The following is a 21,108-nucleotide window of genomic DNA, read 5'->3' as shown; positions in this document are numbered from 1 at the left end:
TGAACCAGCACCTTTAGCTGTGTAGCCTTGAAAAGACTTCTTTACCAGCCAAATTATGGTCCTACCTTTATGTTAAGTGTCATGGGACTGCTACAACATAAGTTGTACAGTACAACATACTGCTACAAGTAATTATTGGGGATGGGGACTACAAGAATGATGCACATGACACACAAAAGGGACTAAAAGAATGACACACTAAAGCAGAAAAAGTGGGATTAAAACCAAACGAAAATTAGTCAGACATTTTAACCAGATGGCATTTCCTCTTCCTAGCAGTCTGATGTGCTAAAGCCAAGCACACGCGTTATGACAGCAGATGGAAATCACACAGCTTTGTTTATGTTTGGGACCTACAGCAAAGGGAACCATGCAAGTTTGAGCAGAGAATAATTACCCAGAGCCAAAGAAATGGGTGTTTTTTGGAAAATACCAATCCACAATTGGGCAGGAGTTAGAGTTAATAAAAAACTCGAAACAATTCATTAACAAGAAAACCCACGAGTGTTCACTAAATCACACTCAGGATGGAAAGAGCTACTTTCAACCTCTTCAAAGCTGCATCTGACCACAGTGCGCTTTATAACCTGCCAAGCACATTTTCCTCTCTTAAAAAAGCCATTTTACTTTCTTTCCACTTCATCCAAACTAGTTACACTCTTCCAAGTAACATCAGTCCTTGGCCACACCGTTGCCTATCACAAAAGCCACTCAAGAAGGCTAGAGAGTAACTTTATAAGGATTATTCTTCAAAACCAGACCTCAGGACATCACAAATTGGGACTTGAGCTTTGTCCGCTGAAAGACAAGCAACAAAACCTTTGGCTTTCACTCAAGAGGCAATTCCATCTTTTTGTGTTCCCAGGCACATCACTTTGTACCTTTTACTTGCCACCATAAGGACTTGCCAGGAGTTTTTATTTTTCTCAAAACTCGTCTTTTACTTGACCACATCAATGCTTTACCCTCAGCTGTACCACGCCTCAAAAGACGGAGGTTTTGGGAGACGTGGGGGGATGCAGCACAAACTCCAACCTGCTGTTAGAGTTAGCAGCTGCCACTCTCACAAAAGGACACGACATTTTTTTTTTTGCAGACATCTTAAGCTTTCAACTTCTTATGATGCCCTCAACGATGCCCTTAATTTTTCCAAATTTCTATCAGCCTACAACTAAAAAAATAATTCAATAAATAGCCCAACCCTCTGCTTTCTTACATGCCCATTCCAATAGTATCTGAATGCCCTACAGAGCACTCTTTCATGCTGCTGAAGAATTTTTCCTTTCAAAGTTCTCCAAACTCTTTCTAAACATCCACTAATGAATCAGGCAATATTTACCCAGTTGCCTGCAAAACAGAAACACCTTTTGTAACAGCACAAAGTAACCAGAAGTGACTCATTCGCAGCGCCAGGAACAGAGGCTGTAACTCTCAGCACCTATTAATGTGGTGTCTCCCCAGACACAAGTCCCAAAACTCCTGCTTCTAAGATGACTGATCCATCTGTGGAACACTGAAGATTTAGCAACCTGCAACGCTGTGCTCTATCCCCGACACCAGGCAATTTACCAGGCATGATTAATTCAAAATTCCTTTGTCTCTCACACCGCCATTCATTGAACTTCAAAAGCCTCGGCAAGGAGTTCCTAATTAAAACACGGAAAGGCTAAAACAAAATGTATTTTTGTACTTTATTGGTGGATCTTTTATTCACAACTGAAATAGCTTCATGTCTAACTGTGTACAGAGCCACATATGCTATCTCAGAACACAGCAGAGAGCAGTGACCACTTCAAGGCTGCAAGCAATTCTTGTACTGCCCCTTCATGTCTAGAAGGAGGTGTCGAAAGGACTGAAATCTCCTGAACAAGGACCTTATCTGCAGTGCCACATGCAGAGGTGTCCCTGGGCACGTGCTCACATGGCCCCGCTCCAGCGTGCCATTAGCACCAGCGAGCCCAACTGAGCACGAAAGACAGGCACCTGGCATTCCCAGCCCCACATCTCCCAAGCCCAGGCAATGTGGGGAACTCAGCTACCCTGCCTCAAAGTGACAAGATAAGCGGCAACCTGCTCTAGGCCACACTAACTGTCTCAGCAAGAAACCCAAGTATTCTGCTACATTATGCTGAAAAACTAACTTGCCTGGTCTCCTTGAGACCACTCAATCTGGAACTGAAAGCTCAGATCTAACCTCTGTCTCATACCACAGACTCGAGAGAAGCCAAAGCCAAGAAGCACAGTTTCCATGCAAACCAGCCATTCAGGCAGCCCCGTCCGGCCACAAACCTGCACACTCCCCTCTGCTGTATGAAATACAGAACACACTGCAGAGACTTAGCAATCCATAATGATCTCTGTCAGTGGAGAAGTGTGCTCTTGCTTTCTCCTGATGGGAAGGAGAATGACAAGAAACAAAAAAAGCACCATCGATGAAGAAAGAAAAGGCACGGACTGCCGTCATCGCCACAGGGAAGCAGAGACACAAACCACAGCTCTGCATGTATGCCAGCCTTGCCAATGCTTGGATCTGAAGGCAAAGAAGCCCAGTACAGCGGGATGCGGAGAGCAAAGCCAAAATTTCCTGCTAAATATTGCTGCCAAACAAGACATTTCTTGTCAGTATTTGTAAAACAAATTGAGCCTGTGCTGTAAATATCCCTGCATCTGTGTGCTGTTTGTTTCGGCATGAAGGCTTGCAAATAAGCTTCCCAGCACACTTGCAGCGGGAAAATAGCTTGAGCCACTCTGGCAGGACTCAGCTGTTCAGGCCACACAACTGGCCCTTTGTGACCTGTGACAGACAGCACTCTCTGGTATTACCACTGCAACAAGGTGGGCAGCAGTTTGCAGCCATCTATATACAATTTTTAAAAAAAAGCAATAAGCAAAGGAAAAGACCTTTCAAGAAAAAAAATTGTTTAAAAGTTACCTCAACGCTTTGAGATTCATTTCAGAATGCTTCAAAAGCTCAGCAAGCAAATTGACCATAAAACTTGGTTCAGGCTCAAATTATTGGTTTGAGGGTTTTTTTTGCATCCACTAAGACCTCCTTTACCACAATAAGCCAGTCTTCCAGCTCACCTTGCACCATGAGGGAAGCTCACAAACTCTGTTATGACATCCCTTTGCAGGAATGATAAAAAGAATAGAAGGACATCTCTGAAAAACGCCCAGCTATTTTTCCAGGTTCTTCCCAAACAAGTGATCTGAGAGAAAGCCCTGCTTCACTCTCCAACAGAGAACTACACCTACTGCCATGTTCCAGCATACTGGCCATTGCCTGCCACTCAGCAAGTGGCAATCTGATTTTACCAGCATCAAAGCCAATTTTGGGAACCTACTAATCTATTCTCTAGTCTCCTAACCTCTTAGGGTATGACCCTCCCCACGCTGCTTGTTTCGGCACGAAGGCTTGCAAATAAACTTCCCAGCACACTTGCAGAGGGAGAATAGCTTGAGCCACTCTGGCAGGAGTGGGATTAACTCACCTTTCATTAGATACAGGAAGCTTAACTTAAATATTTCCCCACTGTGGTCAGAGGAAAGACATTGCAGATACCAAGCTTCCTATGAAATGTATTAAAGCACTACCTGAGGAGACTTGAAAATATATTTCTTGCAAGTAACTTCCATAACAAAAGTTTGGTCTAGGTGTCAACATTTGGAAATTTAGAGCATATTAAGGTTTGATGAATTGAAATTCATTTTACAGCAAAACCAAACAATACATTTCTCTCTCCATCATCATCACTAACAAACTCAGGAGTGGAGACTGGCCCATGGAACTAAGTGCCAAAACTTCCATGGATTTCAAGCTGAAGTCCTAAACACAGAACCTTTCCTTCTCCAACCCAGAACTAAAATAAATTCTGGAGATGGTTACTGCTTAGTTATATTAGAGCAGCATTTTGAAGGGCCAGATGAACAGCCTCATCATTCCAGCACTTGTATACACATGTCAGGTACACACACACGGTGAACAGTAAGTCTGCCAACACTCAGTAGCCTAAAACCAAAGACACAAAAAGGTGGTGACCACTCCATAGTCAGAAATGGGGCTGATTAGAAACTGAAGTCTGGCTCAGTATCCTATTTGTTAGCCCTCATTATTGGCAACCAAAAATTATTAATCACTGCTTTTGTCAGAAAAGGAGATTGGCTTTCACGGATTTCAGAGGTATGCCAGATCTCCACACAACCTTCACCTCATCAGGGTCAATACAATTTACCTGCTGGCTTTTCAGCAGGTGGGTAGTGGTACAGGCTTCACTGACCTCCAAGGAACAGTCCTGCTTTGTGCCAGAGGATAACTTGGAACACTTTGCCCATCAGTTGGGCAGAGATGAAAGTGTGTGTGCACTTGGACGAGCCCAGCAGAACGCAAACAGAAGGCCAAAGCGGAGGACTCCACGGGAGAGATACCTGCCTGGTGGCAGGGGGAGAGCAAGACAGGTTAGCCAAGCACAAAAACACGTTAACTTTGATTTACCAATGACTTATTCTGGGTCACTGCTTGATGGATGAGGGTTAGTTTCAAAGTACAATTTTAAGGGAGCCACATGATGTACACAGCTGACTTTACATTTGTGTACGGTGTACAATCTGTTCATATCATGGCAATCCACCCAAACACACAGGTAGGCAGCAAGCTGTTCCTCTGCAGTGCAGGAAGGGGAACTTGCCACCTGCAAGCAAAGCTCTCAAAGCTGCAGAGGCAGAGGCACTATGATACACAAGCTAAAACCAAAAGCAATGTGTTATTGAGCTGAACCACAGTGGAGGCTTTCACATCTGCAAGCCAGAAAGCACACACCTGTTCATTCCTCCCCACAGACACAACCACTTACAAAAACAAGTTTCCCTGCCTTCACATTAAAAACTTCCAGGAACTTATGCAAGCACAGAGGAAAGTTTTTAAAAGAAAGCACATCTTGTTGAGAAACACAAAGGAGTGGACGCTTCAAAACCAAGCAAACAGCCTTACTGCTCATGCAACATTTGCTGTCGGAGCAGAACTGCATTGCCCTCCAGCTGAGGGAAAACACGTGGGATTCCTCCTGCCTCGGCTTGTGGAAAAGCCAGGGCAGTCAGAGTTTCCACAGTGTCCCCTATGAAAGGCGGTGCTAGCTGGGGTCTCCAGCTTCAGGGTGAAAAACATCCCGTCTGAGAAGTGACAACAGCCATAAGGAAAAGAATTATTCCCCACCACCGGTCCAAAGGAAGAGAGGGTAGTAAGATATAGGCTCCCTACAGAAGAAACTGCACAGAATGATGTGGGTTCAGTTAAAGGCAAGAAGTTTCAGAGACATCAAAAATGTTAAGTCAGCAATAAAAGCCAAAAGGATAGAGGGGAAAAAAATAAGAAAACTAATGTGACACATACCCACAGTCTATCCAGCCTATAGTACCTCGTCCCTTCACCTCCTGGGCCACGCTGGACAATAACCTGAGTGAGCTTTCCGCAGCAGCAGCTGGAAGACAAAATAAAATAATAAAAATAAATGAACAACAGCATTACTACTCCACATAGTAGAACACAATGGTGTGCTTCTTTGTTCTGAAGCATCGAAGAACATTTTGTCTAATTTGAAGAAACCAGTACGACAGGGATCAGTAAAATCTTCTGTAAACTAGAAGGAAAGCTGGCTGCAGCTGAAGCTGTGTGGCTCCTTTCCTCTCTCCCCTTGAAACAACAGAGAAATTCATACCTCTAGGCATGCTCCCTGAGCTGCATTTATGGAGCTATACTGTGTCTTCTCCTGCAAACCAGTTTCTATTCCAACATTGCCTTTTCCCTGTGGCTGGGCATGAACCAGTTTGTGCCACTGCCTGTCAATTTGAGCAATTTCATTTAGGACTTTCATCAGCTGTGAGGGCAAGGAATTCAGCCTAACTCTCCCTAATTCTACCCCTGTCATACACAGAAAATAACACACTTTATTCTCAAATAACCCTTGGAGACACCCAAACCAACAGTCCTGAGGAGCACCCTGAAAAGGTACTTCCAAGAACTGGCTGTATTATAGATACCCAACAGAGATTTTTATAATGCCATGCCGCATTTGTAGATTTTGCAAAACACTTCCATTCCAAAGAAGTGTAATAAATGGTATTAAAAATAAACAGAAGAGAGAAAAATATAGTGGTAGAAAGAAGTATCAGTCCCCCCAAAAATATAACAGGAACTGTTTCCTTCCTTGAAAAACAAAAAATAGAAACCCAGAGCCTCTTCCAGATCTCCACAACTATTTCAACAAACTAAATGTAAGAATGTCTACATTGGGTCAGACCGAATGATTCTCTAGACCAATATCTTGCCTCCAGCATTTGAGAAAGTGATGGCCTGTAGATATCAGAGTAGACAAGCAGAGATATTGGGATATTTGAGGGATACCCCCTCAAATAACCTCTAAACCTACATAATTTTTACCTCAGCAATCCCCTGAGCCAGAAACAGCTTCTTTGTATTTGACAGCCTTTGCTTGGGCGTGGTGCCATCAGAGACACCAACCCACACACATGAGCTCTCAAGAAACTCTCCTACCCCCACTACCGATAACATGCCACTGCTACCTCCCCCCAACAGGGACGTGGACACGTGGGGGACTTCTCCACATGTGGAACAGTTTGACAAACGCACTTCTAAAAATAAAAGCATTCAGGGACCCATTTGTCCCAGAAAACTCAGTAGCTGAGCAGCCCTGGCAGGACACCTGGCTGGTAAGGTGAACTAAACATCTACAAATGAGGACAACTCCTGAAACCAATGAGTTCTCTGAATGAGATAAAAAGTGTCACCTAGTTCTGCTCAGCTGGGAAGCAAAGACTTTGTCCCAGCAGCATGATCAGATGCTGGCCAACATCTCATCACAGTTGGGGGATGCATATCTGGGATTAGAATTGCACCTCCAAATTCCTCTCTCTTTTTTTCCTCTCCTCTCTTTCTGGGTGACAGAATTCTAATTGTACAAGGATCACTGTTCTAGGAAGAAACATTAATCCCACAGTCAGCTCTGCATGCAATGCTTTAGATTGCTAAAACCAACCAATTAAATAACAAAAACAGAAAAAAAAGAAATCTCCATAACACGGCTTTTGAACAATGCCCATAGGGCAACATTTATTAGATGAGTGTCACAGCTGAAGTGTTCTGGTTGTGCTGCTAAAAATGAAAGCAACCACCACTTAAAATATTAAGCGTAAAAATAAAATTTTCCCTTTAAGAAGCTGAATAATACAGATGTCTTTTTATCTAAAGTGTTCCTTTCAAAATCAAAAGGTATTAGAAACTCTTTTATGGTTTTTACTTTGAACCTGTTACTACAAAACCATTTGGCCAAGTTCAAGCGCTCAAAGTTCCCCACTATAGCAAAACACAAGTTTTTTAACAAAATAATAAGTCACACATATAATTTTAACTGTTTCAGAATAATCTTTAGGAAACAAAGTGAATTATTGCAGTTCCTGCAACTCTTTGTCTGCAAAATTCTCTGATATTGGGGCAATGGGGACAAGAGGATATTAGTCACCATATACTGCTCCCATTTGATACACTATAAACCCAGAGTAACTCTACCATCATTGTGTTTAATTTAGATAAGACCTTTGCAATAGGTCAGAAAAGGAGGACACAATACCCAAACAAAGCATTATCTTCTACAGCTTGCCTACAGGAAGGAAAAGGAAGCAACAACAAAAACAATATAGCACTAAAGAAAATAATCTTAGTGACACATTTTACTTCTTGCTCTCCAATGACTTCCACATTCACAATACCATTCTGCACTTGTGTATGAAGTTTAAAGATAGTTTATTTATTTTACATGGTGTCACACAAAACAACACACCAAAACAAACAAGGCAACACTACAGCCAGAGCAGAGCAGAGCAAAACAAAGAGCAAACAAGTAAGTAAACAGCCAGAAAGGAGAGCCTGAAGGAAAGACAAGACAACCAAAAGATTCAAGGGGACAGGTGGCATAACATGAGATGAGTCATTTCTCCCTCTTACACAACAGTTCATTTTTTATTTTTATATTTTGTTAATTAAAGCTGAAAGACAACCATGGGACACTCAAAGCTGTCAGAAGCAAAGATGGATTGATTTCAGTACTGTAACTATTCATTAAGCCTTTCAGTGTCACCAGGAAATCAAAACTTGCAAACTACTGTGATAAACACACTAGAAAGCTCTTATTACAGGGAGCCATTTCTGGAGACAAAGCCAGAATAAAGGACATTTTTCCCAATGTGACAGAGCAATTAGAGGGCCGAATCAAGATGACTCCAATCTTGAAACACCAGGAGCCTCTGAGTTAAAACAAAGGACACTATTCCTGAAGAAGCCCTTGTAGTCACATAGAAGCCCCCTGGTGCACACCTTGCTGGTGTCACAACAAGCTGTGACATCAAAAAAAAAAAAAAGAAAAAAAAGGAAAAAAAGGAGGACTTACCAGATTTGGAATACAGCACTAGTATGTTATTCCGTGTCCTGAGAAGCTTCTTAAAATCCTTGTGATCACTTATTTTTTCAATGAGTGGAGACACCTTCAAGGAGTACACGAATGCTGGCAAGAATGCCTACAGAAACACAAAGCCAGAAACATCAGTAATGGCTCCCATGTGAAGAAACAAAATACAAAGACAAACTGCTTTTGCAAATTGCCTCAACATTTTTCTATAATCTTGAGGCCCGCTGCCTTAAATAAACTATCATATTGATTTGATCAGCAAAAGCCAAAAAAAAAAAAAAGAGCCATGCACATGATTTATTGAAACTGGACCAATACCATTCCTAACACACATCCTTAAGTGGAGAGATAAACACAACATCAAGAAATACAGTTTTAGTTAAGATGCCATCCCCTTTAGAAGTTTGTTCCCTAGTCAGATAATCAGATAAAAATTGTTATATAAATTTAATATACTCTAACAAGAGAAGTAGCAAATTGCCACTTCAAGAGCACTCTTGTCCCTAGATCTCAAAATACGCTGCAAACTCAATGGAGTACTTTGATACCCCACTAAAGACAGTGAGAGCCATGAAGCTAAAATAACCCACACTAACACAGAGCAGACAGAGGAAATGAGAACAGAATATGCAAGTAATCCAGCATCCACATTACAGCACTAAGCACAACCCTCTCCCACACACCCTCCCAAACTCGAACGGTGCTTATGTTTCCCAGTGTCCATCCTGTATCGCACACACAGAGCAGTGTCTTTGCCACAAGATCAACTTTGGCTTCCACTGGGCACATGGAAGACACGGTATTTAATCTCTCTGCATCTCAGTTCTGTATCTATGCAAAGAAATTATTTTTTACTGCATCTTTTGGTCTATTTAAATCATGACTCTTCCAGAGCAAAGTTTGTCTGTCATAAAGCAAAACTCCTATCAAATTATGACCATAACCTCAGCTGGGGCTTCTTCTGCTCATTTGTACTGCAATAACATTCAATAATAACAATAATAATCTTATCCATAAGGCTATGCTGCCTCTGTTCCACACTGCACTGAAGTCATGCTAATGGAATGATTATGGGAAGCTTAGCTGGAGAAATTATCTAGTTTCCATTCACCTTACAGTAAAACCTTAACACTTAATTGCTTGGCTAAAAGCTTTAGCTCATTTGCCTAACACACACAAGAGGTTTAACATTTTCTTAATTACAGACCTGATTTTGGTCGTGCCTCACTCCAGATGGGCTGGAAAATGTGTCCAGGGTGGATGTGAAGAAGTAAGAGGCTGTTTTCCTTGCTTCCCATATATTACAATATGCAGCATTCAAAGGAGGGACTAAGCCAATCAAAGTCAGGACACTGCAGCCCCAGGCACAGACTTCATTACAAATACAGCTATTTGCAAACACCACAATCACTGAGGCACAGAAACAAAACCTGCATCTACGAAACAGACTTTATAAGTGCCACAAGTTTTTACATGTGGAAAAGAGAGCAGGGTGGGGGGAGTCCTGGTACACACATGACAATATAAAGATGCTGAGCTTAAATGGAGGTCATCCTCAAAACAACCAGACACATGTGGTTATTTAAATTTACTAGAAAATACAGCTGTAACATAAAATCTAGGAGTGAACAAGTTACCCCACTCCACAGGCAGGATTCCCACCACTGAACCTTGCTGACCAAACGGTCTAACTGTGAGAAGGAAAAGTACACAATTGCAAGTCAGCCCCTACTTTCAGCATAAACATCCCTGATGCTTTACTTTGACCAAAAGACTCACATTCTTCTAACTCCAGATGTCCAGAGCTCAGCCTTCCTATTTCAGCCACACGAGGAATTAATCTAACTTTGACTTATGGGCAGATCTATTTCATCCTAAATAATTTATATAATAATAAATTTAATCTTTATTTAAAAACTTCTCCCTTTGCCTCAATTTTTTGTTACTATTCAAGTGTCTTATATTTTTATTTATGCCTTGACTTAACTGAACTAAGGCTGAACACAGGGAAAGGTGGAATTACAGGTTGCCTGTAGTTTAAGGAACTGGACTCAATTAAGGATACTCTAGTCTATGAACTCTGCTAAAAAGAAATAATTGGACTAAAAAAAGCCACAAAAGCCACTTTCAACATGACAACAAATGGTATTAGGAACTTTATTTAAAGTATCTGTCCAGTTTTTAATGATAGGTCAGAAGAGGGGCATTGGAACTACATGGTCTTTAAGGCCCTTTCCAATCCAAACCATTCTACGGTTCTGAGTACAGGCATTTTCCAGATGGAAAGGCTGTTTCACCAATTTCAGTGACTTTTCTTCTTTTTTTTTTTTCCTCTCTTTCCTTATAATGGTAGAGCTATAAACTTCTGGAAAAATTGGATTCTGGAAACAATGACAGCTGTAACTACTGCCTTGTCAGTGTTGTCACTGACAGAAAACTTGCTGCGCTGGTGGAACAGTAGGCGCTTGAAGGGAGACACATGTCACATTGCATATATCCACTGCTACTTTGCCCAATTCCTCTCCAGGTATCAAATCAATACATGTTACCCATTTTCCCACAGTTTTACTACAGCAGCTCTCTCTGTTCCTATGGTTTAGACCAAAACCCACTGGGAAAGGCATTGTGCATATGAGCACACCAGTCAGCCCTGCCGAATAAATCATCATCTCCCTTCAATTAAGATTAATGTGGCAGCCTTTCCTGATTATAAAACCCAAAAGGTCCAAGCCAAAGGTAGAACTGGACAAAAACGCCCTGCCTGCACATCTAAGGCAGCCGCAGCAGTACTGGGAGGTTATTGGCTGAGCGGGAAAATTCATCACCTCCCAGTTCGCATTTGCACTACATGGTGTTTGCAAACTGATAAGAATTAAGTAGTTCCGAACTCTCCAGCTTTCTCCTGCTGAAATTAATCAAGATCCTATCCAGGAATAAACGAGAGACCAGTTTATTGTTAAACCTCCAGAAGAACCAGCTCTGTTGAAGGCAAGTGATGCCAAGCGGTCATTTCCATCAGATGCCAGTCCCAGCCACAGGGCTGCTTTGCCCTGCTCCACTGTCAAAGCTGTGATGACTGGACCAGCAGCTACAGCCTCACAAGGGCTACAGCCACTGGTTGGGTCTACAACGTGAAACTAAGAGCATGGGAAAAAAGAATCCTATAGAAGTAGTTATACTCTTCTTCTCCACAGAAAACCAGGCTCATATTCCTGCACAGCCCACAAGGTAAAGCAGCAGTAAAGGTGAAGCTAATTGGCATGTACTGTGCTATATGAATTTAATTTTAAGATATGAGTCAGGTAGATTTACTCCAGACATTTTGCAGGAGAGCTCACCAGCCAGGCACTGCCCAATCAAGCACACTGCTTCTTGTTTAAATCCAGGGCACAACAGGAGATGAGCATATATTAAAAAAAGAAAAGGTCAAGAAAGGTGACAGTCCCTCCTGGGCAGGAAGCCTCTTTTCATATGCGTCAGGAAGTGCTACATTCACACATATGGAAGTCTATAAATAAGAAACAAGCTAAACTCTCTTGTCACTTGAGCATCCTAAAGCTTTAAAACCTATTCACAACCACTGTTGAAAAGTTAAGAAACACTCGAAATATTTTTTTCAAGAAGCTGCCCACCTCAGTACCTGCTAAAGTATAAGGCATATTAACACAATCATGTACAGCATCTGTGCCACCCTTGCCAGTTATACCAATGAGAAATTGCAACAGAACTAAAGGAAGGTCTATTTTATTTCATGCTGTGTGTGCACAGTGCCTAGCAAAACAGGTCCTCATCCATGGCTGGCTTGGTGAGCTGGAACAAACACGACTGTCACCTGGTGTCCTTGGATACAGAAAACTTTGGTAAAGACATTCAGAAAAAAGGCAAACTACACGTGGCAGACTATGAAATGCAAATCTCGTAGCAATTCCAGTCTGCAGATTTCCCCCAGCTCAAGATCGCAATCTGAATTTATTTTCACAGAATTTTTTGTGGTGTTGGTCGCACATCAGTCATGTGACTGTAGTGTCTAAGATGCATGAAAGATTCTCAAGTAAAACATAAGTGAATCCAAACTCTCAAGACAGTCAATTCAAAACTGCTGAGACACTGCTATTCAAGTAGAAGGTACAAAACCCCCCATGTTCTAGCTCTGCCTCTGCTCTTCAAAGTATGTATTTAAATATATGATCTTGCAAGCTAGGTGGGAGAAGTCTGATCAGTCAAAATGGTTTAATTTTCTTTTTTTTCACTATTCTCTAACAATTCCTTGCAGAGTTGCTGAACATATGCAAGTGCTAAAGAGCAGTAAACACCCCACAACCCTAATCCTTTAGAACTGGTACCCAAGAAACATCTGAGCTTTCAGAAACCCAGAGGCAAAGAGTTATAGGCAAATAACTATTTGCTAATTATACTTCCAGGACTGACACTATTGAAAAATGTGGTCATCCCTCAGGCTGTGTTTTCTCAAAATCATTGAGGATCTGAGAAAGCAGAGTTTATTTCTCAAATTTTACTCCTCTCTGAATCTCATTTTAGAATGAAAAAAAGGGAATATCTTTCAAACAGCCACAAGAATGTATTTTCATATTTTACATTTATTATTCAAATTAAATGTGATAAATGCTTAACTGCTGTTCCCACAGAACCCAGTTCAATTTATGAGTTGCTCCCCACAAAGGCTTCATGACAGCATGGTCTTTTGCTAAGGATAAGCAGCATGTCTGGAGAATTGCTTATTTATTTATTTTACATCAAGGGCAACGAAAACACACGTTTTTTAACAAAAAGAAAATAAAAATCAAAATTAAATAAGGAAGAACTATCAGAAGCGTAGCATTATACACTGGACAGAAAAAAATATTTCCTATTTCTCCTATTTCCAGCTCAAGCACATGAAATATATATTTCCCTGGACACAAATTATGCATGAAAAATACAAATGCTTATGCTGCTGACACAGTGCTTAGGTGCCCGAATCCATATGTCAACATACAATTTTTATGCGCACACTAACACATGTATAATTAGGCAGACAATTTGCACACTATTCATCAAGAATAGCTGGGGCTGACTTGCACACAACGCTGTTTCCAGAACAACTGCTGCTTGGCAGGGACACAGTCTTACACTCGACCACAATTTTGAAAGCCCACTTTTAAACAAGACATTGACTTTGATTTCTGTCTTAGCTTTGCCGCCCACTGGTGTCATTCTCATTTTGGGACAACAGCATTCAACGCACTGTAAATACGATCAATGAGCAACCCTGTGCACATGAAACAGATTGTGTCTGACAAGGTATTTTATATGAAGAAGAAACCTGGCTCAAAATTCCAACCAGTAATGGAGATGACTGAATTTAAATTCATTCTTAACTTCTTTAGGAGGGGAGTAGTTCACATTCTAAACAAGGGTCTCATCTACCACATTAAAATGGGGGGGGGGAACAGGCAGGAAATTCCAACAAGAAGACAGAATCTCACCTCCTCTTTCCTACTCAGTTCCCCAAATGAGCCCTGTGGTGAAATGTAGACTTAACTTCAGAGGGCAGATTTGAAAGAACATGTCTGTTTGTGGTGATGGAGGTTTGTAAACCTGCAGATCAGCCGGTGGCACAGCCAGGTCCGGTGGTGCAGACAGTGTTCACATACTGAAAATACCAGATCTAAGTCATCTCCAGGCAAGCGCAAAGAGAAACTGACCCGTTGCTTCCTTCCCCCCAATTCGTTCTCGCTTAAAAATACAAGATGTTCAAATCCAAAGCCCCCTTGTTTACAACAATCACAGTTTGACTGCAGATGTTTTATCTTCCTTGTTCATCATACAAATCACTCTTGACCTTGTGCCATAATTGCTTGCTTTTCACTCAGGAGCCCTCCCTCTGCTGCTATTTACATTCAGGGTTGTACTGCTTTGATCACTGAGCCATTTGTAACAAATGCTTTCCGAGATGGATAGTGATAAGTAGGACAGTCCCCTTTTTTCATTCATGATTAATATCTGAAATAACTGTAGAAACATTTTAATCAAATCAGATGAGGGTTATCTCTGTTACCCAAAGGTACCTCAAGGAAGCCTCGTAAGAAATTATTATTTGAATGAGGGGGGAAGAGAAAGGGTAGCATTTGGATCTCAGACTTCAGGGGTCACGACTGAGGTGGCCCCTGCAGTAGCCTCTGCAATCCCACTGAAACCACAAAACCATCATCTCCCAGCCACCTGTGCAAGGGTTCCCAAACTGCAACCCGCTGAGGACCCCCAGCACAAAGGTTGTAGAGCGCTGTGTGTCACAGATCCAAAAAGCCATACATGGTCTCAGTGGGGAGCAGTAACTTCCATGCCTACAGCAGCATGGGATGGCCAGGTGAGGAGCGCTCCAGCAGACACACTGGAAGATCAACAACTCCTGCACTGGAAGACTGACAGCATTTGAAAACCATGGTTTTGCCCAACAGATTTACATTTGCAGACATGCCCACAGGACACTTCTTGAGTTTTTTCATTTCCCACAAGCTCTGGGGAAGAAACACTCCTATTCTGTACATAACCCAGATCAGTTAATTCTCACCTCAAGCCATTCCAGGAACAAAAAACCTGAAGCACTACTGACATTTTATTGTGGGGGGTCATATCTGCAAGAGCCAAGTGCCATATTTTCTTTTGTTTTCAAAGAAAGGCAAATTAAAATCCTGACACTGAGTGTCTTGGTACTCTTTAACTTAGGCTGAAGACTGCTACAAATAAGGCATTCCACTTAACGTGGTGCTTGCTATGTTCACTTTCCAAATATAGAAGATAGTGAAAAATACCATGGAGACGTCAAGATTTGACTAGACTCTACTGTTCATATTGTTCTTAAACACTGGCTTTTAAGCTACAGGCATAATAGTCTACACTAAAGGATGTTCTTAAGAGCTCTGTGTAGCAAATTAATTGTATGGTTTATCACTGGGTTTCAAATGCTCTGTGAAGGAAAACCTGTGCAACTATTTACTAAGTAACAACTGACTGTAATAGGGTCAATTACTAATGCTGACAAGGAACTTGCTCCTTATTATGAATGTGAAGCTCTCTCTTCAAGCCAGGCACTGGCGCAATATATATATATTAAACAAGCTGTTGATGAAATAATGTTTCAGATATCACTTCTGAATGAGCACATTTGACTGCAGAAAGTAAGGGCATGAGCAAAGCATATGCTACATAATCCCCCACTAAAAATTAGGTTTTCAAGAAGTTTAAAGAAGTACCACCTACTCAAGAAGCACGTAGGAGGTACTATAAAAAGAAGACAAAAACACTATTAATGGGACTTATAAGGAAGAGAGGGCAAAAAATGACACCTGAAAATCCCTAGCATTTTATATGGAACTTGTTATCTTCAAAGCATTGCACAAATGTTACCTAATTAATCCTCACATTTTTCTGCCAGGTGCTAGGAGACGAAGCTTAATTTTAATAGTTGGAGCGAGATTCACACAGAAAGGAAGTGATCTGCAAGAGGCAAAAGGGAGGCAGCATCAGAACAAACTGGCACACAGCTGATCCTAGAGCAGCTCACAACCACACAGTCATGGAGTGCCATATCCTGCAAAAGTGAGGAGGGGGAGAGAAAGCGTCTATTTGCAGTCACCCAGCAAACAGGCTGCATGACTCTAAACTCACAGACAACAGACAGGGCATCATCAAGGCAGTCACAAATGAGATTACCTTTGTTATCTGTGTTCTGCAGTGTACAAGTCACAGCACCCTCCACCAATGCTACCAGCTAGCACAATGCCAAAACTAAACACTTGCTCTGTCATCACAACTTTTTGCCGTTCACAAGCTTGAAAAAGTGGTAGAATCAAGATAAACAATAACTTACTTCCAAAGTGACCCTGACTGCATGAAGAAATTTAAGGCGATGCTAGTTTGTGTAATGTAATTTGCAACCAGAATCACCGAGCTTCTCCATTCAGACCTCCAACCACAACTTTGAAGAAAGGTCTCACTACCTCTGTTCTACTGAAACAGAGGAACTGCATCACCAAAAAGCAAAAGAAATGGTCAACAACAGAACAAGCACCTCTTCCATCACCAATTGCTTGTGACACCACGAACTCACTGCTGGACAGAAAGACCATTTCTGATGACCATACCACTCTTGTGGCAATATCCCAGGGCCTCTGAAGTAAACAGGCACTTTGGCACCAAAGTCAACATCACTCCATAAGGTATGGAGTTGAGTAACAAAGCCAATGTTTAATTTGGGAAGGGCATCTGAGGAGACAGAGCATATCCCATGTCACCGTTTTACAAATTAGTATTTTGAAGAAGGAACAGACAAAGTAGGAAGGGAGCAGGAGGACAGCAAGTAAGGGATTTGTCTCTGCAATACCCTCCCTCTGACTGCCACAAAACACTTTCCAAAGAGGCTCCTGTGGTTCAAACAGTAACTGGACGGGAAGAGATACTCCTGAATTCAAGCCCAAAAGCCACCACGGGAAACAACACCTGAGCACTGCAGTGGAGAAGCAGTGCTCATGCCCTGCCTGCAAACTCACCAGAGGCAAAGCCACTGCTGCCACATTGCAGAGCCACCTGCAACACAGAGTGAATCCTGCCTCAGCCCTCCCTGCAGGCCTGGATTCACAAGTCAGTGTCAGTGCTCACCAGCACATTCCTGTACCTTACTGGCAAGGAGAGAGGAAGTACTTGAGGAGCTGGAAGCCTCAAATGTTCCCTCCAAGCCATTCTTTGAAGGCACTGGGTTTGACTGGCACCAGGTCAAGAAGCCTGCTTCCCAAAGGCTGTCGGTTAGTCAGACTCTTGACTCAGTTTGTCTGTCATTAAGCCAACACTCGGAAGACAAACTGATCTTTGCCACGCTGGCATGAGATAATATTCACCGGTGTTTGCAAAGCAAACGTACCCTAGATGCATGATCCTGATGGAAGCAGTGGCTGCTTTCTGCTAGGGAAAGGACAGTACCTGATATATCAGAGGAAATGCAAATCCGCCGCGGCATAAAACTCCTTCACAATGCCTTGAACAGTAAATTCAGTCCTTTGAGCATGAAATACAGTCAACCACTTGATATACCAAACAAGGAAGTATCTGTAAAGTTAACCTTCAACTTCCTCGTGACTCTCCAACTCATTCAAGAAATAAGACTTTACAGCAGGCAGAGATCACTGCAGCATCTTCCTCAAGTGTGTGTCACATATCCACAGTGATGCTAAAGATAACAAATAAACATCTTCCATTAGAAGATACTGAAATGTTTTCTTCATCCAGCCTTGTAGGTTTCCTTTTCCATATGCAGGAAGTCTTAGAGAGATAAGGATTTCAATTCTTGGAAGCTACCTCCAATTTTGCATCAAAAAATGAGCCCTATTTTTCAGGAGTGCTATGCTTGCACAACTCTAGCTGCTGTCTCAGGTACACTGCAAGTATTCAGCACTTCCAGAAAAAAACCCAAACAAACAAAAAACAAAACACATTTGAGTGCATGAAACAGGACCGGCTGGAAGGAAAGAATGTTCTCACTGACCTACCAAGCAGCTGGCATTACCTTCACTTTAACTTTACACACTGAGAATGTCCTCATTTAACAGCCTCTATGACTTTTTAAACATTGACTCAAGAAAAATTTAAAAGCAGGTTTTGCAATGTCACAGCTGTAGGCTAGTTTTTCAGTCCTGGAGTACAGCGAGTTACATATTTCAAGATGAAAAATCGCACCTTCAAGTGCAAGATAATGCAAATTGGAAGAAATAATTTAAACTACTTGTATACAGCAAAGGGGAAAGAATTAGCTGAATCAACAGCTCAATGAAGACATCTGCTCAGCATGCAGCATCACAGAGCAAATAAAATGCTGTGGCAAATTAAGAAAGGTAAGAGAGAATAACGTGGATAAATTAAAATGGCTTCGTATAATTTCACTGACAACGGCAGGCCCGCTCTGCTCATCTCAAAGATACCAGCTCTGAAACATGACAGGCCCAAAGAGGGCAACTGGAATAGTTAGGAACAACAGATTTGTATGAAGAAAGCTGGGAGAAAAAAAATCTTTTAATCTACAAAAAGAAATCCCAGAAAAATATTTACATTAACATAAACTGAATGTTACAGTAAGATAAGGTCTGACAGTCACAGTGGCTATAGTAGGAAATACCAGAAATAACTCCATGTGTTTAGTTATTTTGAATGAAGGGAAAATTCAGTCTACTTGTAACTCTGCTTGGTCCACAGTATATACTTAATCTGAGGAATGCACTGCCACATGTATCATTGAGAAAAGTACTGTGTATATTAAAGATGAGCCATGGGGGAAAAAAGCCACACTAAGACCTCTCCAACATTTTAGGGAGAGTTCAGCCTGACTTCAGTTTCACCTAAAATCAATAATGCGCATATAGCAGAGGTCTGTGCTTCTAGATTAAGCTTAAAACAAAACAAAAATTGTTCGGGACGCACAGCATTTCTTTTCCCTCCTCCTGAAGGAGCCAACAGCTATGCCAGCTATGCCCCTGACAGGGGCAAAAGGCTACATCAGACAGGGCTGATACTTTGTCCCACAATGGCAATTCTAATATTAGTACAGAATAAGCATAGGGCAATTAGCAATTCCACACTTGATTTGTATGAATTAGATGAGCACTCCTCGGTCAAGCATTTCCAAATACATTTCAGATCACTTGCGCGTAAAAAAAAATTAACGTAAATTTTCATTAATTATTAACTCCATTTGTCCAGGCAGAAGGATGAACTGTAGTCCATGACAATAATGTGAATAAAGCAGCGCTTTAAAGCACGGCTTCGCCAATCTTTTGAGCTATTTATGCTAAATTCTGTGGATTAAAAAAAAAAAAAAATCAGACTTTAAAATATTTCTGGAAGTCGAGGAGCCTCCCTGAGGTAAGCAGTGCTCTACTTAGTGTAAAGTCAATGGAACATACCCCGGTCCTCCGGAATGCGCCGAGATGGAGAGCGCCACATGCGAGGGGCGCAGGGGCGGGGGGTGCCGGGGGCGCACAGGTGCACAAAGCCGAGCGAGGCGGCTCCGCTGCGGCACAGCCGCCGCCGGGGAAACCCTCGGGAAACCCTCTGGAAACCCTCTGCCGCCGCACAAGCCTTCCACGCGAAACTTGGGAGCGAAGCGCCCGCCGGCCGGAGCCCCCGGGGCCGGGGCAGCCGGGGGGCCCCCGCCCGCAGCCGCTCGGGGAGACACCGCCGCACGCCGGGGTGCGCTTCCTCCGGGCGGCTTTTTGGGAGACGGAGGGAAAGGGAGACGGGGAAGCCGGAGCGCAGCACACGGGCTGAGGGCTGCGGAGACACCCGGGCGGAGCGCTGCCGGAGCCCGGCCATGCCGGGCTGTGCCGAGCCCAGCCGAGCTCGCCCGCGGCGGCGGCGGGTGCGGGCGGCGGGCGCAGCCTCCGAGCCCGGCCCGGGGGGGGCCCGTCCCGCTCCCAACTTTTCTCCCAACTCCGGCGGCCGCGCCGCGCCCCCGCCCCGGCCCGGGGAACGGGGGGACACCCCGCACCGCCCCCGCCGCCCCCCGGCGCCACTCACCGCCAGGCCGAGCAGCAGCAGCAGCAGCAGCAGCGGCGGGAGGCGCCCGCGGCGCCGCGCAGCCCCCGCGCCCTGCCCCGGCTGTGCCATCCCACCGCCGCCCGCACCGCTCCGGACCCGCCGCCGCTGCGGCTGCTGCCACGTCTGGCGGCGCACGCGCGCTCCGCCGCCACCGCCCGCCCGCGCCGCGGCATGACGGGGGCTGTAGTCCGGCCGTCCGCCCGTCCGGCCCGCGGGATGCTCAGCCCTCCCTCCCGAGCACTGTGCGGCTCGCACAGGGAGCCCGCGCATGGCAGCAAACACCTCCATCGACCCGCCAAACTACTGCCGGCAATCGCAAAGCAATCTCCGCCCAATTCGTTTTAACAGAAGTTAAAAAGTTGCAGCTCTTCTCTCACGTCCCACTGGCCTCCCCTCCGGGGTTAGTTCTTTGTGCCTCTCTCCTTCTCTCCCAGCGTGTGCCTTACTCCAGAAAGCGTTATGGCAAATAGCCTCCTTCTCGATGCTTGTTTGTCAAGGTTTTTAAAAGCTTTAGCTGATCTTACATCTGGAGTAAGAGGTGAACACCCTTATTCACCACAACAAATAATGAAAGAGGAGAAAGAGTGAACCGGTAGAGAGGCTCAGAAACTAGCACCTGTTCTTCTTTTAAGTTGTTCCCACTCATTATCATTAAATCCTAAAGGTGAACTCTGTTCATCCTCACATGTCAGCAATGATACCGAAGTGCAAGCAAATAAATATGCCCTGTCCAACCAGGATCAATTTGTGCAGCCTCCGTTATAATCACAGTATTGGAATGGTTGCTGCATCCAGACAAACAAATCGGTCTGTGCCCTTAGTTAGGTACATCCAGTGAGCCAGCTCTGCCTCGCAAGGACATCCCAGATGTCCTGCCAGTCATGTTAAGGTCAAAGCGGGTCAGCTGCGTTATAATTGGCTTCCCACAAACAGAAGGGATCTTCACCTACCACCCAGTGGCTGTGTGAAATTCTTCATTGGCTCAGAAACATCAAAGAAAAATCAAAGGCATCTTTTCGAGTCTGATCCTTACAGCTGACTGTCACCCGAG

General features: G+C 43.4%; 1 protein-coding gene across 1 annotated transcript in view; it reads right to left on the bottom strand.

Moving 5' to 3' along the window:
- PDIA5 (protein disulfide isomerase family A member 5) overlaps positions 1 to 20,718 on the bottom strand; it is a 101,301-nt gene extending 80,583 nt beyond the window's left edge. Inside the window, exons 1-3 of the mRNA XM_027678993.1 lie at positions 20,674 to 20,718; positions 8,457 to 8,583; positions 5,387 to 5,474 (exon numbers count right to left, since the gene is read on the bottom strand). Of these exons, the coding sequence (XP_027534794.1) occupies positions 5,387 to 5,474; positions 8,457 to 8,583; positions 20,674 to 20,709 (251 nt within the window). The 5' untranslated portion in view covers positions 20,710 to 20,718. The remainder of the gene's footprint in view (positions 1 to 5,386; positions 5,475 to 8,456; positions 8,584 to 20,673) is intronic.
- Positions 20,719 to 21,108: the final 390 nt, after the last annotated feature.

Source organism: Neopelma chrysocephalum, unplaced genomic scaffold (assembly GCF_003984885.1).
Source record: "Neopelma chrysocephalum unplaced genomic scaffold, ASM398488v2 Primary Assembly neopelma1_44, whole genome shotgun sequence".
NCBI lineage: Eukaryota > Metazoa > Chordata > Aves > Passeriformes > Pipridae > Neopelma > Neopelma chrysocephalum.
The sequence above is the reverse complement of the archived record's forward strand: the minus strand, read 5'-3'. Positions and strand labels throughout refer to the sequence as shown.